The 19,715-nt window shown below is 39.2% G+C and overlaps 1 protein-coding gene across 5 annotated transcripts in view; it reads right to left on the minus strand.

Moving 5' to 3' along the window:
- TRMT11 (tRNA methyltransferase 11 homolog) overlaps nt 1-19,496 on the minus strand; it is a 54,657-nt gene extending 35,161 nt beyond the window's left edge. For 2 of the 5 annotated variants that reach the window (XM_026013367.2, XM_072764903.1), the window contains exons 1-7: nt 19,359-19,491; nt 12,396-12,461; nt 10,560-10,633; nt 6,959-7,040; nt 6,777-6,869; nt 6,392-6,526; nt 5,504-5,660 (exon numbers count right to left, since the gene is read on the minus strand). In XM_026013367.2, coding sequence (XP_025869152.1) covers nt 5,504-5,660; nt 6,392-6,526; nt 6,777-6,869; nt 6,959-7,040; nt 10,560-10,633; nt 12,396-12,461; nt 19,359-19,430 — 679 coding nt within the window. In that variant the 5' untranslated portion in view covers nt 19,431-19,491. Of the gene's footprint in view, nt 1-5,503; nt 5,661-6,391; nt 6,527-6,776; nt 6,870-6,958; nt 7,041-8,160; nt 8,226-10,559; nt 10,634-11,106; nt 11,158-12,395; nt 12,462-17,929; nt 17,949-19,358 lie in introns of those variants that run through there. The other 3 variants (XM_072764928.1, XM_026013368.2, XM_072764919.1) reach the window with 3 other exon arrangements.
- Nucleotides 19,497-19,715: the final 219 nt, after the last annotated feature.

Here is a 19,715-nt window from a genome sequence, read left to right on the forward strand (position 1 = left end):
AACTTAGGAAAAGGAGACTACAAAGATTGTGGACAAAAATGGGAATGAAGCAGAGATTATTACACAGACTACAAAGACCAATTACTGGTCTCCTAATTGTCTATTTTTCTCCCCACAGTCTCTTCCCAGGACCAGGACAGTCAGTTTCCCAACACCTGGCACCTGTGTCTATCATTCTGCAATGATAAAATTCAAAAGGAGCCATACTCCTTTCCTCACACTATGGATCATCTGAAGGTAGAAGGTGCCAAGGAGTGTGTAATACTGTCCTGCGTATATTCTCAATCACTAAAATAGCTCACTCACCTGAGACAGGGCAAGGAGAAAAGGAGTATCTATGAAGCCCTGTCATAAAATCATATTGCAGCTACCTAGAGCACCTGGCAGACACTTGTACCAATTATTTTCATTATAAATAAAGAATTAGATGTTTACAATTTTAACCCTCAATTTCCTTGCCTGATGTCACAACTTGCCAACAGTTGCAAATTATGAGTATCTTGGAAATTAGCCAAAGAAGGGACTAGAAAATGAGTTCATGGCCAAACTGTTCATCATCACCATTCAATATTGGCTATATCTAACATCTTTCATCAAAAAGGCATCTAAGTTCCTAACAAAATAATAATGATAACCATTACACAGTCTATTGAATGTCTACCATGTGTCAGGCAACTTCCCAAGAATTTCATGTGTATATATTTTACCTCACTTAATCCTCACAATATATTACTATCACCATTTTATCAATGATGGAACTGAGACCCAGACCAGTTAAGAATGTTGCCCAAAGTAACATAATAATTGATGGATTAAGGATTTAAAACTCACTCTATTTGTTCTTTTCTCTATACCATTGTCTCCTTTGAGGTCAGCACCAATTGAAATAAATATACACTCAGCTTACCAATTAGATAACAAAAGTAAAATTTGTTATTAAATTAAGTGATGCTGCACACTCAGTTAATAACAGTTGTATATCTAATTCACAACTCTTGTATATCATCAAGGCAGGCCTGTACCATTATAGGTATTCAACATACCACGCTCATCAGTCCTTTAGCCATGCTCACACTAGAACAGGACTTCCTAACTATTAAGAGCTGGCCCAATGATAGGTATCTTCTCTCTTAAAATGGAGATACACAACTTTTTAAAAATCTTATTAAAATGAAATCAACATAGTCACTAAAATGGAAAGGAAAGTAAATTTCTACAGCTCATAATGTCATTCTAGAAAACAATAGCAGACTAAGGAAAAAGGAAAGGCATTTAGGCAGGAAAAGATTATATCTCTCCTTTCAGCTTCCCAGAAACTTTCTACTCTATCTTATAACCTTGAGAAAATCACAAATAATGAGAAGTCAGTGGATAAAGCATTTGGAAAGCTCATGTATTTTAATTTCCTGCTTTTAAAATGGAAAAGAATTCGATACATTTGACTTTGTTTTAAAATACTAGAAAAGGAAACAAGAAAAAAATGGCATCAAATACTTTGTGAAAATCTATGGCCATGGAGGAGGACACAGGGTTACTATTTCTCCAATCCTTCAGAAGGTACTACCCATCAGTGAGACAAAAGGCCCAAGAAAAAGGACAAACTATACTTAAGAATTGTATCTATTCACAATTACATCACCAATTTCAAAACAAAAGCCCAAAAACTAAAATTCTAAAGCTATGCTTAAACTACAAACAAATTACAAAAATATATTTTAGCAGGATCTTTGCAAACATCTTCCTCTTTGTAATTTTCAATTAATTGCCCTATGTAAACAGTCACATGACCAAGACCTACTACCCAATCTAAGGAGCTTCTCTAAAGCAAATTAGGGGCAGGTCTCCTTGCCCCACATTCTGAAGGTAATCAATATTTTGACTGTAGTTAACATTTCATAATATATCTAACCTCGTACACAAAGGGAAAGAAATTTTACCTATACTAGGAACTCCATTTTTAGACCTTACAGTCTTTTCTACATGTATGTATACATATTAAACATTATGTACATGTATGTATTCAAAGAATTCTTACTTCACAGAAAAAGTTTTGGTTTTTTTTTTTTTTAGAAAAAATTTTTAAAGTCCAAGAACAAATTAAGGATTCATAAAAGGCTTATTAGCATTTGGAAAAAGAGAAATTACAGATCCATTCCCCATAGCATACAAGAAAAACTCCAAACAGACCAGAGATCTAAAGGAAACTAAATTAAAACTATAAAAGTACTAGAAGAAAAACATAGCTAGGTATGTCTATAACTTAGATATAGGGAAATCTTTTGCATGACAAAAAGAATCACTTGCAAAGTCAAAAAACATGGCAAAAAAACAAATGGCAAAAAAAATGGGAGAAAATATTTTATTTTGTGGATATATATACATACACCTCCATGCATGTAATATATGTATGTATACATCTTATATACTTAAAGAAAACAGGAGAGAGCTAATGTCCCTAATATGAAGTACTTTCAAAAATAAAGAAATGTCCACATAAAAAATCAGCAAAAGACATGAAAAATAATTCAAAGTTATAAAAATGGCCCTTAAAATATAAAAATTTATTGACTTCACTCATAATAAGAGAAATACAAAGTAACACTACACTGAGGTAACACTTTCATCCAAGAGACTGGTAACATTTCACAACCTTGACAATGAACTCCTCTGGTGAAGCAAGATTTAACAATATACATAATATTCTTCAACCCAATGAACTTCCTTTTAAGAATTTACCCTAGAGCTGTATCTCCAACATTATGCAAATATATCTACAAAAGATTATTCACTGCAGTCGTTATTTATAACTCCAAAATACAGGATACGACCCATGTCCAAGTATAGGAGACTGAATAAATTATAGCATATACATCCATGAAGTACAATCATAAAAAAAGAATGAAGATAATCCCTATGAATTAACAGAAAGTGATTTCCAGGAAATAATTGAGAAAAGCAAAGTAGTGTAAGAAATAAGTAGAAATAAAATGTACATATCTGCCTATCATTACAAACAACAAAGAAGAAGAATCAACTGAAAAAGACGTTGGTTATCTACAAGGGATGGGGGAGGAGGATGGAAGGGATATGGAAAAGAGTGATAATTGTCTCAGTTTACCTTTCATATAGCTGACTTTTGGAAGCAAACTGATCTTCTACATATTTAAAAATAAATCCACAAGGATGGAAGGAAGTAAAAATCTAAAACTGAAGGTAAATTGAAAAAAAATGAACTCCAAACTGATTATTTTAAATAAAGGGGAAAAAGAAGAAAGCACTTTACTGCTCGTTAGCTGGGGCAGAGAACTGAATACATAGCCTAAAATCATATCCTTTCAAGAGGGTTTTTGTATTGTTTTGCTTTGCTTTTAGTGGTAAAGGCAAAGCAATTCTGAAACTATTTTATATGTATTAGAGGAATGAGCAAAAGAATAAATGCGTGGATGGTGAGAGGAAACAGGATTCTCACTGTGGAAGAAGGCACATGTAAAAATGGAATGGGGTTAGGCAAGAAAGAAATGTCCCAAGATAGATAAGAATTTGTAGTATATGTGAAAATTCACAATTTCTACAATATGTGTGTGTGAAACTACGTGCACGCACAGTACATACATAGGGACATGTGTACTTGCATACACATTTATATGTATATTGTGTACATTTGTACACAAATGTCCTAGCCTGTCTGCTGAAAGGGTCGAGAAATGAAGATACCTAGCACCCAGATCTTGATCTCTAACACCATTCTCCACTAAAAGAAACAATGGTTTCCTGGAGAAATAATGGATTCCAGGGTTTGGGCAGGTAAAAGATGAGCCAAAAAGTAAGAAAGTACTCAAAAATAAAAGACAGGAACAGGTCACAAAGACAGAAACCATGCAAAAGGGGTCCACTTGGCAAATGTGGGACAATTTGAGCAACTAAATGATAAAGGAAAGTAATGAATTATAGAACACTAAGGGGGAAGAAGGGGAATCTACATGTTTATATTAATAAATACATAGAATAAAAGACTCTTGCTTATAATAGAATGAGTGTCAAATGATAACTGTGGAGGTAGTACTACTATATATTGATAGGACGGATGCAACTTACTTCAAATGGTAAAGAAAACAAAATTATGTAAATAAACAGAAAGAGAAAACAAATGATAAGGCAAATGAGGTCAAATGTTAACAACAGTTTAATCTGGGTCAAGTATATGCAAGTGTTCTCTGTTCTTATTCTTGTATCTTTACTATAAGTTTGGCATTACTTCCAATAAAAGTTTAAAATGTTGGGAGAGGTGCATAGGATAATGAGGAAAGCAAAGAAACAAAGAGGCTATATGTTGGGTGTGGGATATACAGAGACGCTGGGGGAGTGGGAGAAGAAAAACTCACTAGCAGATTAATTCAACAACAAACACAGAAAATCATTCCAACAGTTAGAAACCTCTTAACTTTGATACTCTTTCTTCCTAATCACATGTGGTCACATTCCTCAAGTTAGTTTATGATATAACAGCTGGCCAACAGACCTTAATGCAGAAAGAGGCAGCCCTAAGATAGTAGTTAAGAGCATGAGCTCTGGAGTTAGACTGCGGGAGTTTCAATCTCATGAAATTTACACACTAACTTCGGCCAAGTCACATAACCTCTCTCTTGTGCCATAATCTCCTCAGGAAGTTTTTTACTTTTTAATTCAACAATGTTTCTGCTATTGCATCAACACTGCTTCCCAAGTTTCTGATGGGGAAAGACGGCTACAGGGAGAAACGCCAACCACAAACATAATTTGTTCTGTCACAATCTGAATCACAATGAATCTAGCCAGACAAACATAAATATGAGTGCTCCCTAGGTATGAGTAAGATCCAGCAAAAATGGGGTAAAGTGGGAAAATGTAGTATTCATGGAATCAGAGGAGGCAAACTTGGAATTTTAGGACTTCTTACACAAAGTCAAGTACAAGGCCATCCAATCAAGTGTGTACAGAGGCCAGACCACAGCCTCAGCAGCCAGGCTCTAGCGGTTGATAATTAAGGCACTTTACTTATTTTCACACTTAGAAAGCTCTATAATCCAAATCAAAAATAAGACACATTACCATTTTTTTCCATGTAAGTATATGCTTATCAATGTTAAATGATGAACATATATTTTTTAATCTTGTTACTCAAGTCTTTTTCCACCCAAAAGTTTTCCTATTTAAATAAACTGTACAGCTTTACAACATTTCCACAGTGCACAGTATTGCGATGTATGGTATGCCCCTCCACCTAGTGGTTTACTTGGAGAAGCAGTCCACAAAATTAAAATCATACCATCCTTGAAGTGGCAAAAATGTTGCATACTGGGTTATTATCATAGATAAATATGTGGTTGTGTCTTAGCCACTATCACATGATAATTAAGATTATTCTGTCCAAATTTACTAATCTTTTAGCAAAAACATTACTATAACCTTGACTAACATAAATAAGCAACATGTATGCACTAGTTTGACGGTTAAATAAAAATACCTGTTCCAACAAATGGATCAAAGACAATATCATTTTCCTTCACTTTTCCGTGGTTGGCCATGATAAATGATAAACCAGCATCCATGCTTGTATTTCCAATAAAGTGCCTCTTTTTGACACTGTATGACTCAATAAGCTCTCTCTGTCCATCTGCAATCTAGATCAGAGATTCTTCAAATTAGTTTAACAACATAAAACAGATTTAAGATAACCATTCACAATAAAACCACAGTATCTCAATGATAAAAACTTCTTTCTGCTTACCATTGCTCTACACTTGTTCCTTTAAAAAATGTGATTGTGGTAATTATGGACAAATACCTTGTATTTTTTTTTAGTGTGCTGCAATTTACTGTAACAAATTCAATTTCAAACTAAATTTGAATTGAACTTGAATGCAATAATTCCAGGGGTTGGTGGTAAGTAAACTTTATCCACCTCTTTTTTCCTCCTAAAAACAATATTCTGTAACATAAGCCCCAGCTTCCATTACCCTAGGGAAGTGAGCAGGACTGTTCTGCAGTAATTTTATTTCTTTTCAGAATGTGAGCTTAGATTCGAAAACCCCACAAATAAGATCCCTTACTACCAGAGCACACCCTGCCTTTTCTCTGCTTAAAAATCAATCCAGACTTTCTGGCAAGTCTTATGTTATTTTTACCCCTTACCTAGGCCTTATATCTAACAAGCCTCTTGTGCTTCTCAGGAATCTCCAGAAAAATAAACAAAACACAACATATAACCACATATTTTCCATTGATTTTAAGTCATACAGTAGTTCTGAGTCTTCAATTGCTTTAAAATTTTACCTATAGAGTACTACACAAAGGCCTACTATTAAGCTTTTAAAGAAACAATCTGAAACAGGTAAAAAGAATACTTGCTTACCCATCTACCAAAATAAATATTATGTGGGTTCTCAGGGATGCAGTTTGGGTCCAAACCATAATCCTCCAGTACAGAGAATATATGCTGTGGCTTCTTTAAATTCACTTTCCCTTCAAATGGCAGAAACTCAAGAGCCTGAAAAAAAAGAGTGATTCTCATGTCCCATGAGAATTTTAAAGGAAAAACAGTGCTTATATAATAATACCTATCTTGTAAGTTTGGTATCAGCATTAAATTAAGACAAAACATGAAAATTATTTAGCACACAATGTGCTACAAAATAAGCACTTATCCAGAACTGAGAAATTATTACGTTATCAACAGCAATCAGACCACATTACTCTCACAGGTTTGTTTTTTTTTTTTTATTTTTGCTAAAACTTACATCTATTCGTTTGACTTTTTCTTCTTGTGTCAATGTTTTATTAAATGTGTGAATCTTTATTTTATATGTAGAATCTGAATGTAGAAATGGAACCTAAAATAAAAGCAAATGAATTCTTTTAAGCTTAGTAATTCTACAGTATCTGTAGATATACCTATATAAAAATACATTTCACTACGCACCATCTTCTCCACAGGGTAGTTTTTAAGAGAACTATATAGCTCCTCTGGAGATTTTCCATGACCCCATAATTCAAATATGGACCTAGGAAATAAATGATTAGTACTAACCTCAGTAACAAAAAATCAGTTTAACAATAATATTTAACAATTACTTCCCTACTTTTTTATGTTTGTTCCCTTAATACAATTATTGCATTTTCTAAGCTATAAATGAGAAATGTGTCCTAAAAATAAACACAAGTCAAAACCACACAAAGTTTAGCTTTACAAAGAAAGGAAATTTAACTCAAGATTTTTCCAAGTTTTCATTATTATATTTTTATACTAGAATACAAATGATGCAGGAACATCATTTATTTCACTAAAACAGGTGAAAAGCTGCAGTAAATCCAATTTTTCCCAATGTCTTCTCCACAAAACAAAAATGAGCAGTTAAAAATGTTACAATTAATATTCAGCAATTACTTATTAACATTTAGTGACTTTTATTTTTCTAACTATTACAAAAAGAGAATTCTTACTATAAAAAAATCCTCAAGCTTCCACGAATTTCAAGGAACACTTAAACAGTCACGAGAAAAAATTTCATTACAAATATTATAAATAAGAATTCATTGTAATGGACCTCAAATCTACATAGTAGCATAGTTTTGTGGACCTAATTCAAACTACTTTATAAATGTAAATAATGCTGCCATTAGGATTGAGAATATTATCCTTTGAAAACAAACTCTTCTTTCCTCTCTACTAAATTTATAGAAAAAGGACCTCTACAATAATTCTACTCTTACTTAGGCATCACTAAAGGGGTGACCTCACCTACAGAAACATACAAAAAGTAAAAAGCAGCAAACACAATTATTCAAAATAGATGTCCCCAAATTCCATGTATTCAGGACTTTTTCTTAATGTTTAAAAATAATAAGCTTGATCAATTCATTTATTCAACAAATACTTATTAAGGATCACTATATACCAGGAATTGTTCTAGGCACTAGGACACAACAAAACAAAGTTCATTGCCTTCGTGAAACTTCAGGGAGAGGATGCCTGGAAGCATCAAGTGAGGGAAAGCAGAGGTAACTCAACCTCTGAAAAGGGAAAACCTTGAAAAACAAAAATGGTAAAATATAATAAAAGCTAACACGGAATGTAACTCAAAGTACAAGGGACTGTTCTAAGGCCATTTAATATGGACTCACTTGTTCCTCATAGGAGCCCTACGCGGTAGCTGCCAGTATCTTCACCCACTGAACCAAAGAGGAAACTGAGGCACAAAGAGATTAAAATGACTATTTCAGGTCATATAGCAATTAATAAAGCTAGGATTCCAATCCATCAGACTCCAGACTCCACACATGACTACATGCACTATAATACACTGCTTCTCAAAAATTAAAAAAAAAAAAAAAGAATCCCAGACCAGGCCATTCAGGGTAAAACCGAATTTCACAGATCATAATTAACCCTAATGATGTAGGAACTAGTGCTTATAATGATAACCTAGAATCAATGAACTATGATTCCGTGTCTTCTTTTTCAGAAAGAACTTATATATTCATAAATTTCTATTTTAAATGGTCAAAATAAAGATTAGGTATATAACATGAAAAGCTTCAGCTATAATCGAACATTAATATATAATACCTTCTATGATTCAGATTTTCAGAGTAAACAGTTTTCATATATATGTGACTGAACTACTTTAATCCATAATTTAGAGATTGTAAAGCTTATATAAGCTGCAACATTTCTCACAGGTGCTATACAAAGAAGCATGGATATTAACTAATATATTTTAATGATTATGGAAGTAGTAATGAAATCTTTCTGACAAAAATTCCTTAAGAAACTATCCTTTGAGGGAAGGAGGGGAATGGAATTGGGAAAGGTGCACAGAGTCAATGGTTTCTGTAAACCACTTTTTTTTTCTTTTTTTTTTTAGAAAGCTGTATCAAATATTTCAAAATGTTGAGATCTAACAAGGTAGATACCTAGGTGTCTATTACATTTTTCATTCTATTTGTGGCATCCTGAAAATATTCCATGTTAAAAATAAATCAACAAAACAAAATTAACTATTAATCCCTAGTGTATCACAAAAATTTTTTTTGAATTTAATTTTCAATTAATGGGCAGCCCCAGTGGCCCAGTGGTTTAGTGCTGCCTTCAGTCCAGGGCCTGATCCTGGAGACCCAGGATCAAGTCCCACGTCGGGCTCCCTGCATGGAGCCTGCTTCTCCCTCTGCCTGTGTCTCTGCCTCCTTCTCTCTCTCTCTCTCTCTCTCTCTCTCATGAATAAATAGATTAAAAAAATAATAATTTTCAATTCATGCTTATAATAGTCTTTTATTTCCAGAACAATTTTTTAAAAAAGATTTTATTATTTATTCACGAGAGACACACAGAGAGAGGCAGAGACACAGGCAGAGGGAGAAGCAGGCTCCTTGCAGGGAGCCTAACATGGGACTTGATCCCAGGTCTCCAGGATCACACCCTGAGCCGAAGGCAGACTCTCAACCGCTGAGCCATCCAGGCATCCCATACTTCCAGAACAATTAATGCTACAATTAGGATTGTGAATTTTATCATCTGAAAAGGAACTCCTCCTTTGCTTTCTATTAGGTTTATAGACAGAAGATGTCTACAGTAATACAACCCTTACTTAGCTATCACTGAGGGTATACCCAACCTAAGCTATTCAAAATATACAGATAATAAAAAGTAATCAAGGAAACTATTATATAATAATATACAATCATTACATAGTAATTAGTTGCACCATTAAGGAAATGCAGAAGATATGAGCTCAAGTAGCTATTTTAAACCAAAAAGCTATTTTTATAATAAGCCTTATCTGCTGAAATCAAACTCTTAGAGCTATAAATTTTAATATGCTAACCAAAAGTAATAATTATTCAAAATATGTGGGTTTTTAGTTGTTTCTGTTTGCTAGTCATTTTTACTGAATAAATAAGACTCATTAGCAAGTTTCAATTTAAAAGATGAAGGAAGGAAAAAAGGAAGAATGAAGGAAAGAAAGAAGGAAGGTAAAAAAGGAAAAAAGATCAGACACCAAAGATAGTATCTAAAAAACAGGTAGGACACACTATGAGCAACATCAATATAGTAATCTACACAAGATACGCTAGTTGGGATTCCGCTAACAAATAAAACAGCAAAACGTACTTCATGGCAGTCTCTACTTTTTGACATTTCACACTTCAATCTGCTCACCCAACTAAAAGCCATCTCTAAGAAAAACACTGTTCGATTTTCAGTACTTTGGTTATAACTAAATGTGGCATTTATCCTATGTAAATGAAGCATTTACATCTTGTATCATATTCCTGCTTAATATAGAAGTTTTTTAACATTACCCAAAACAAGTGTTGATGCATTTCACCAGGAAAATTCCCTCCCCGGTTCAGCCAAGAACTCCCTATTCTTCCACCACCACCCAGTGGCAAATTTGGGTATCTGCAAGCTAAAGGGAGCTCCCCACAACAACCCCTTCTATCCTCTACCAACATAACAAAAGGCACAGAGAAGTAGAAGTAACGTGTACAATCTGTAGGAAAACACTATAAGTCTCTCTTACTTGGCACAAACTGTCCTTTTCATTAAGTTTCTGGCAATATCTTCAGAGGGAATGCTAAGAATCCAAAATGGAGACTGAAAAAAAAAATAACAACATACAACTTACTTGTAATTGCTTTCATGGCCTTGTGTGCCAAGGAGTCAAGGAGTCAGTAAGGAGAGATTCCTAGTTGCTACTTTTCTGAAGAACTTTTATAAATGACCATAAATGCAAATATCAGCAAATATAAGATTAAACTGAAGATCAATTTTCTATTTACTCGCTTATGTATTTTGACCAAAATAATCAAAGTTCATTTGATTTGTTTTTTAATTAATTTATAACAAAAATTTAATTAATCAATAATTAACCAAAGTATAATCTCAGATTTTTCTATTGTTCATCATTCCTTATAATTCAGCTATTTTATTTTTAACTTCTAAGTACTCTATTACTTTGAATGATCCCTCTTTTTTAAGTAGTTGTGGCCACCTGAGGGGGTAGGAAAGGAACTCTTTGAAGTATCTATGATTGAAAATCATAGGATATATTATTAAATTATCATTACCTAAGGAAAAAAGTTTCAGGTGCATCAAGGGTGATTACCAATCCTCTGTCTCAACCATCAAGATTACAGGCACTTTTAAAAAAAAAAAAGGGTTTGTATTTTATTTTTACAGAGAGAGTACTCATACGTACATGTGCCCACATGTGGGTGTAGGGAGTGGGTGGGAGGACGGACACTTATGCAAGCTCCACACTGAGCACAGACCCTGAGATTATGACCTGAGCTGAAATCAAGAGCTGGTCACTTAATCGACTGAGCCACCCGGGCACCCTGATTACAGGCACTTTTCATCCCCACACAGACAACCCCTTGTAAGAATATAGAAAAGGCAGAACCCTGACGTCAGTTTGCCATCCTCACCCAATTATGTCTATACTCTACCCCCTTCCTCCTCCCACAGTACTTAAAGTCAACCAGGAGTCCAACCTTAGCGGACTTTCAACTAAGTTGTCTCATCTTCTGGAAGAAATCCTCCCTGTCACACCCAGTCTTTCTTCTTCCAATGTTTACACTATTCTACAGAAAAATTCAAAATAATCCAAACAAAAAAGATGGCTATCTCAGTATTATTTTTATTAGAAAAATTTAAAAGCAATCTGAATGAAATCATTAAATAATGGTAGAGCTAATCAATAGAAAGTATTACACAATCCTGTTAGTAATGAAGGTTATGTAGCAACATGTGCCTATATTAATACTATCAAGTGAAAAAGAGACTACAGAAGTTCATAAGTAGTATTAGAACTGAAGGAAAAAAAGTATATGAAAAAAAATTGCAGGTAGTACCCTCAGATTGTAAGTCATGTAAAGGAAGAATTATGAATGATTTTTTCTTTTTCTATTTTCCAAGCTTCTCTAATACACAGATAAACTATCAAAAACAAAATACAAAGCTCATAAATTTATAATCTTATAATACACAATTTTAAATGTTTAAATAATTCCCACTATAAGTCTGAATTTCCACTAAATTCTGAAGTCTAATGCTAATCATACCTCATCAAGGGGAAACAGCCCTTTTTTTCAATTAAGGGACAGATACCAATTATGGTTTAAGTGTTGAATTAAAAATTCAAAACTAGTAAACTAAATGAATACTGGAAATAAATTTAAATGACTTTCCAAAACCACAACTTTTTCTCAAAAATATCTTTTATTAATTGCCCCTAGAAAGAAACAAATAACTGTACAAATATAAATTTAAGATTTGTAGTTCTTCTCTTCAAACTCAAGGTTTTATTTGTAAACATAATGCACATGATCTAATGAAAAATATAAATTCAACTTACCTTTCCATAAGTTTCCTGACTACTGATGAACTGACCTCCAAAAAGTGACAGCAAAGACTTTATTTCCTATATTAAAAATATTATAGAAAAAAAACATTTTAACAGAGGGAACTCAAAGTCTATTAACAGATATAGGTACAATAAGATTTTTTTAAGAGTACCTACCCAAGGCATTTAAATTTCAACACCAAATAAACTACAACTCTGGGTTCTGAAAAAATTTTACAGTCACAAACACAGTAATTTCTGAGAAATTTTACACAAGAAGATTGCCAAAAGCCTTGCTCAGAAAATGGAAAAAACTGGATGACAAACACTACAGATTAGTAATCCAACACTGATCAATAAAAATAAGATGAATTATTAGACAGGTAAATTGAGGACGTTCAGACAAAAAATAAGGGATTAACCAGGAAGCATCACTGTGGATTCACTAAAGAGAAGTTATTACAGCAAGTTAACCTCCTTAACTTAACAGCAAGTTAAGTTCTTTCTGGATAAAGTTATAGAACTAGAAAGAGAATAGCAGTAGCTACTTTAAAAACATCAGGAATGCAAAGTTGAAATCTGTTCAGAGAGTATTATATTCTCTGAAGCAATCACTTTGTACTGATAAATACAAAATGACTATGCAAATTTTACAATATATACCGCTAACAAATTGTGTCTCCTCGAATAACATAAAGCAAGTAGAATCCCACTCCTCTCTGTAAATCTTACGGAGGAGGTAATCCAATTAGAAATATGTCTGTCCCCTCTTCTGGGGGCCTACAATCCTCTTTTATCCCAACTAGGAAAAGGAGACTTTAACACCCAGCTCATAATGAGTATGTATGCATATGCGTGTGCGTGTGCGTGTGTGTATATTTTTTTAATCCCTGGACTTACACAGGGCTAAATTCAGTTGAATTATATGGACAGACAAAGAACTTGCATAGTCTATCAGTAAATTACTGAAGGTAACCCAAAAGTCATTTTGCAACATGAGTGACACACATATAAACAGGAGGTATCACTGGACTTGAGAGTCTGACAAACCACAATTTTATTTTCACCTCTTCCAAATAGTGGCCATATGTATGTTTGTTTGTTTTCTACACAAGCCACTTCTCTCATCTGTAAAATAGGAATCATTAGCTGCCTCATCAAGTAAGGAAGTCTGTGACAACAGGAGCACAGGACCTAGGGTGTTAGTAAAGGACTCAAGGTGATGATGACCTTGAGGTCCAGTGGCTCAAGAAATCAAGCAAGACTGACAGGAGTTTTTTTGTTTTTTGTTTTTTTAAGAGAAACATTAAGTTATAGATGAAGTTACTTTGGTCTAGAATGATTAATGTTCATTCTACACTAACACATAGTAGGAAATCAGCTTTACATTTAAAACATCAAAAATGCTGCTCCTGTGATACCTTGTTAAAAACTAGTAAGAGGCCAAAAAACCCACAAAGTCTCTATGAGTCTAAAAAAAAAAAAAAAAAGTGAAGGATTATTGAAGTTTTATGGCATAGCATTAGCTCCACTACCCCAAACTTAAGCAAAGACTTAAAACTGAGAGTAAATGTGATAAACCAAAGTTTCAAATTTATAAGCAAAACTTGTATTATACTACTCCATCAATCTACTTGGAAAAAGCAAAACACAAAATCTTTACTCTTGTAGCAACTTCACTTTCTGGTTGAGAATCTTTCTACATTAGGAACATTTATACTGGATGTAAGAATACGGCATGATCTGGGGCATGCCTCATGCATCAATTTACGTGAGCTTTTCAGTTCTTTTAGCCACTCACTTTTTCATCCATTTAGTTTGTTTCAGAGCCAGCAATAAAACCCAGGTGTCTGAACTCTAGTGGGGTAAGGCAGGCACCAACTACAACCGGCCCTGATTAATTCTACAAAGGTAAAACAGGACCACACTTATATTCCTAATCTCTCATTTTAAATCATAAAGGCAGCTACTCATTACAGTTTTGCTGCTTAGCAGTTCTAATACAGTAGATGAACTCAAAAGTGTAGACTCTGTTTTTGATGGTCTTCCCCAAAGGAATCCTCTCACTCAATAGTTACTATAAAACTAATATGTATAAACCACTGAACTATGTAAAGATAAATACATACTTATCTTCAGGAAGGTTACAGTCTAATAGAACAATACATTCAACCTAATAACAAATGTGAGGTGTAAAATGGTGAATGCTCTTAAAGAAGTAAAAGCAAAAAGGTTTTACACTACTGTTCAAGGGAGAAGAGACGACTTCAGTTTTAGAAGAAAAGTTTTCATAGAAATGGACTTATGCCCTGGAATACAGAGAGAATCTGCACAGATGGAAGAGGAATGCCACTTCTACCAACCCCAAACTAGGCTTCAGATTCAGCCCTTCTGCTGAGAACTAGAAGAACCTGGCATCTGCTTGAAGGCGTGGAGCGATGACAAGAGTTAGCAAACCAAACTTCAGAAGGCAGAAATCCCAAGGTGCAGCCACTTGCTTCCTGGGGCATCTACCAATTCCAAAGGCAGTTGTGAGCCTGGATGATCCTTTGGACAACCTAATGAAGCTAGGCACAAAAATACTGGGCCATCCATGGAGAAGAAAGGCAGCTTGATAAACCACCAGTTTGGACTGGGATCCTCAAAAGCTACACACCAGAGGAACATGTGTGAATTAGAACAGAACCAAAACTTAATACCTGAAAATAAGTTCAAGTCATGCTAGACTGTTAATGCTCCTATCTTCAAGAGGGTTTACATCATTCTGAGTCTCATATTATTTCAATTAACTTTACAAATACATCTACGATGTATTTTTAAAAATAAGCCAGCACACATATGAAAAAGAACCAAGAGAAACAACACATAAAAGCAAAAGACCCACAGGACTTCTTTTATCATAGTGAGTATGTATGCTTTCGACACTTTGTCATATTTAACATAACTATGCTTTCTATACTGAAGGGGATAAAAGACATAATTAAGAATTTTGACAAAGAATAAAAGCCTATTTAAAAAGAAACTGCAGACTTGAAAAAAGAATAAAAAAATAAACCTAAAATAAAATGAATATGGGGGTAAATCCCAGTGCATGCTGACTATGCAAAATCAATAGATTTTGAAGACTGCAATAGGGAAAACCCAACAAGACAAAAGGCAGCACAGGCCAAAGCATGAAATCCAGGGAATGAGGGGGGGACTCACTTTTGGCTGCATTGAGGTAGGAAGTGGGAAGGTGTGGGGAGACGGAGAAAAGAAGCATGCAACGGCAGGCTAATGCCAGACTAAGAAGTTGCAGCCTTGGCACAATGAGGATGCAAAAGAGAACTGAGCTGGGGATCCCTGGGTGGCACAGCTGTTTGGCGCCTGCCTTTGGCCCAGGGCGTGGTCCTGGGGACCCGGGATCGAGTCCCACGTCGGGCTCCTGGTGCATGAAGCCTGCTTCTCCCTCTGCCTGTGTCTCTGCCTCTCTCTCTCTCTCTGTGTGACTATCATAAATAAATAAAAATTAAAAAAAAAAAAAAAGAGAGAGAGAGAGAACTGAGCTTTTTTGGGAGACTAAAGTGGCACCAGCATAAGACACTGACTAAAAATAATTTAAGAAAAAGAAACAGGTAAAATGTCCAAGTACCAGGGATGCTATTCTGAAGGCTGCAGCCTAACCACTCAGCTCGCACTGCGCTGCCCGACTACAGGCACACATCCTCCTTGGCCTCCTTTTCCACTCCAGTATCCTCTAAGCGATGTACTTTCTCTACTCCAGAATTCTCCCTCTAAATTACAAATGATGACTAGTCACTTACTGGTTCAAAAAGAAAAAAAGTCATTTCCAGGCTTAAAAAGAGTCAATGGCTCCCCTTTAAAACTAAAATAAAATCCACATTCCTTGCAGTGGTTTCAAAACATTCCAAACTCTGGATCCTACCCACCTTGCTGGCCTCATTGCCCATTACTTCAACATCACTCCCCACACACCTCACATCCCAAACCACCATCATCAACTCGTGTCATGCCTTTACACTTGCTTTTGTTTCTCACTGAAGAGGGCTCTCCGGTCCTCTTTGCCCACACAACAACTCTTTATCAATTAAGATCTACTAAAATATTACTTCCTCCATGAAACCCTAAGCCCTTACACCCCCCATCTTGCCAAATCACCTGCCAAGCAAAACATCAATCCTGAATCAATGCCACACAGTCTTCCTTCAGGACTCCTAAGGCCAGTGAGGTGAGCATCACTGAAAAAATTGGGAGAATCTCGGCACAATTACAAATACGTGATCATCACCCTCAAGTGGGTTTCCAGCATCACTCTAATAACCCGTGTTCTCAATTTTTAACTTGCAGCTCCCTCTTTTGCTCTCAATGACTATTTCAAATTTAACCATTTTTCCCAATTTCTCCCCTCAACTGCTTGGTCCCTGATATTTTGATCTCTCAAGAAACAACCTTGACTCGTCCATTACTTAGAAAGCTACCCCACATCCAACCTAACTCTCCTTTGCCCACTGTCCCCTTCTAGGGGAGACCAACACCTCCCACTGTGCCTTTATATCATTCTCCCCTTCTCGTCAGCCTGTAAACTTTGCTTGACCCTAGCCCTCCCTCCATTAACCAATCTCTTACTTTCCCTTATGTTCTAGTTAAGAACAGTCTATCTCCTCTTCCTCGTTTTCCAGTGACCATTAAACCAAGCAATCTAGCTTATCACCCCACCACAAAAGTCTACGCAACAGCTTTAGCAAAATTTCTAAAACTTTACCCTCCTGATTTCCGTGCCATCAAAGTCCTTCTATTCGGACACTTGCCTATCCTCTTCATGACCTCCTCTCTTCTCACCTCCCCTCACATCAATGCTACCAAGCTCCTGTGTTTGGCCCATCACTCCTTCGATGCTCTGCTTTTTCTGAATAATTTCACTTTCTCTCGTAGTGTTCGTAGGCAGAAGCCTCCCAAACATATATGACCAGTCCACACCACTCTATGGTGCTCCGAGCATGCTCCTATATTCACTGGCCCCCACCCCGTCATCTCCACTTGATATTACGCCAACACGTCAAATTCAGCATAACCAAATTGTAAATCTTTCCTCTGCCTGTGCTCTACATTTTAAAATGCAGGCGCTCTTACATGCACCCCAGGAGTCATCCTTGACTGGCCCCTGGCCCCGTCATGGTCCATTATCCAGTCCTGATGATCTCATCACCTACGTAATTTCCTCGGCGATCTCATCCCCTTACCCCGGCCCTAATTCAGTCCTTCTTAATCTACGAACAAGACTCTTCCAACGGGCTCCTAACTGGTCCCTGATTCCAGGCTCTGTCCTCTCAAATTCTACCCTCGTTGTCGCTGCCACAGGGATTTTTAAGGAAAAAATCTTCTTTGCTTAAACCTTCTCAGCAAATTCCCCTTACAAGCTAAATGACTTTTCTCTTCCCCTCCAGACTACTCAAGGCTTTGTGTTTTCTGGCCCCTGTCTACCTCTCCTGCGCACTGTCACCCTCAGCTACATATTTCATAATCCAGCAGTAATGAATCGTAATTACAATTTACTTGTTTATGTCCTCGGTTGGCTAGGTCCTACCCGTACTTTACTGTTCAAGCGTCACGGGTTCCTGCAAGCGCTCTCAAAGGCCAGCATCCCCGCCCTCAGGCGGCCCGACTTCCCTTCTGTGCTCTGCGCCTGTCACCGCGCTCACAAGTGTCCCTAATACGTCCACACGTGCGCTCCGACCTCGGCCCGAACAGACAGGAAAGTCTCTGTCGTCGGCACATCCCCGCGTCCGGCCCGCGCAGTTCCAAGTACTCCCAAAATGTTTCTTCGAGGAATAAAGCGCTCTTCCCGACCTCTCCGTCCTGGAACGCCGCCCCGCGCTCGCGGGGGCCTCTCCGTCCTGTGACCCCCGCCACCCCCCATCCGCCTCCGCGGGGCCTGCGCACCTGCCACCTGGCCGGCGCTCAAGGCGGCCTCCCCCTCCTGTGACCCCCCCGACCCTCCCACTTCGTGGGGCCTGGGCACCTGCCACCTGGACGGCGCTCCCGGGCGGCCTCCCCCTCCTGTGACCCCCCCCCCCACCTTGCCCCTCCGCGGGGCCTGCGCACCTGCCACCTGGACCTGCCACCTGGACGGCGCTCCCGGGCGGCCTCCCCCTCCTGTGACCCCCCCGACCCTCCCACTTCGTGGGGCCTGGGCACCTGCCACCTGGCCGGCGCTCAAGGCGGCCTCCCCCTCCTGTGACCCCCCCGACCCTCCCACTTCGTGGGGCCTGGGCACCTGCCACCTGGACGGCGCTCCCGGGCGGCCTCCCCCTCCTGTGACCCCCCCCCCACCTTGCCCCTCCGCGGGGCCTGCGCACCTGCCACCTGGACCTGCCACCTGGACGGCGCTCCCGGGCGGCCTCCCCCTCCTGTGACCCCCCCGACCCTCCCACTTCGTGGGGCCTGGGCACCTGCCACCTGGACGGCGCTCAAGGCGGCCTCCCCCTCCTGTGACCCCCCCCCACCTTGCCCCTCCGCGGGGCCTGTGCACCTGCCACCTAGACCTGCCACCTGGACGGCGCTCCTGGCGGCCTCCCCCTCCTGTGACCCCCCCGACCCCCCCTTCCGCGGGGCCTGCGCACCTGCCACCTGGACCTGCCACCTGGACGGCGCTCCTGGCGGCCTCCCCCTCCGCCGCACGCGGAGCCCCGGGCGCGAGGACCGCGCCTACCCGCCCGCCGCACCTCCGACCCGCGCGCGGGCGGAATGAATGGAGATGCCGGGCAAGGCCGCGGGAGCCCGTCCTGGGCGCGGCCCTCCCGCACCCTCCGCCCAGCCTGGACCCTCCCGGGGACCGAGGGCCCGGGGACGCGGGTGCCCCCGAGGCAAGCCCCCCCTCCCGGACGCCGGCTTGCTCAGGCTGCGTGCAGCTCCCCGCCCTCCCCCCGCATTCCTCTCCCGACGAGGAGCTGCAGCGGGAGGGCGCCGCACGCTCACCGGCAAGCGGAACTCCAGGTGCTCTTGCGCCAGGAGCAGCAGATACCTATTGAGCGGGCACGGTAGCGCCATTGCACCGCGCACACTGCGGCTGCGCACGTCTCCCCCCTCCCCGCACAGGGTCCTCCCCGCGGGGGCGGGGCCGGGACCGGAAGCGGAAGCTGGGCCGAGCGGGGGGCGGGGCCCGGGGCCGAGCGGGGGGCGGGGCCCGGAGCCGAGCCGGGGGCGGGGGCGGGGGCCGGGGCGGCGTGGGTGCTGCGAGCCGCGGCGGCGCTGTCCGCTGGAGATGCGCCCGGGGAGCCGCTGGCGTGAGGGCCCGAGGGGCTCGGGGCCGGCTGCGGGGAGCCAGGTTCCCGG

Source organism: Vulpes vulpes, chromosome 1 (assembly GCF_048418805.1).
Source record: "Vulpes vulpes isolate BD-2025 chromosome 1, VulVul3, whole genome shotgun sequence".
Taxonomy (NCBI): Eukaryota; Metazoa; Chordata; class Mammalia; order Carnivora; family Canidae; genus Vulpes; species Vulpes vulpes.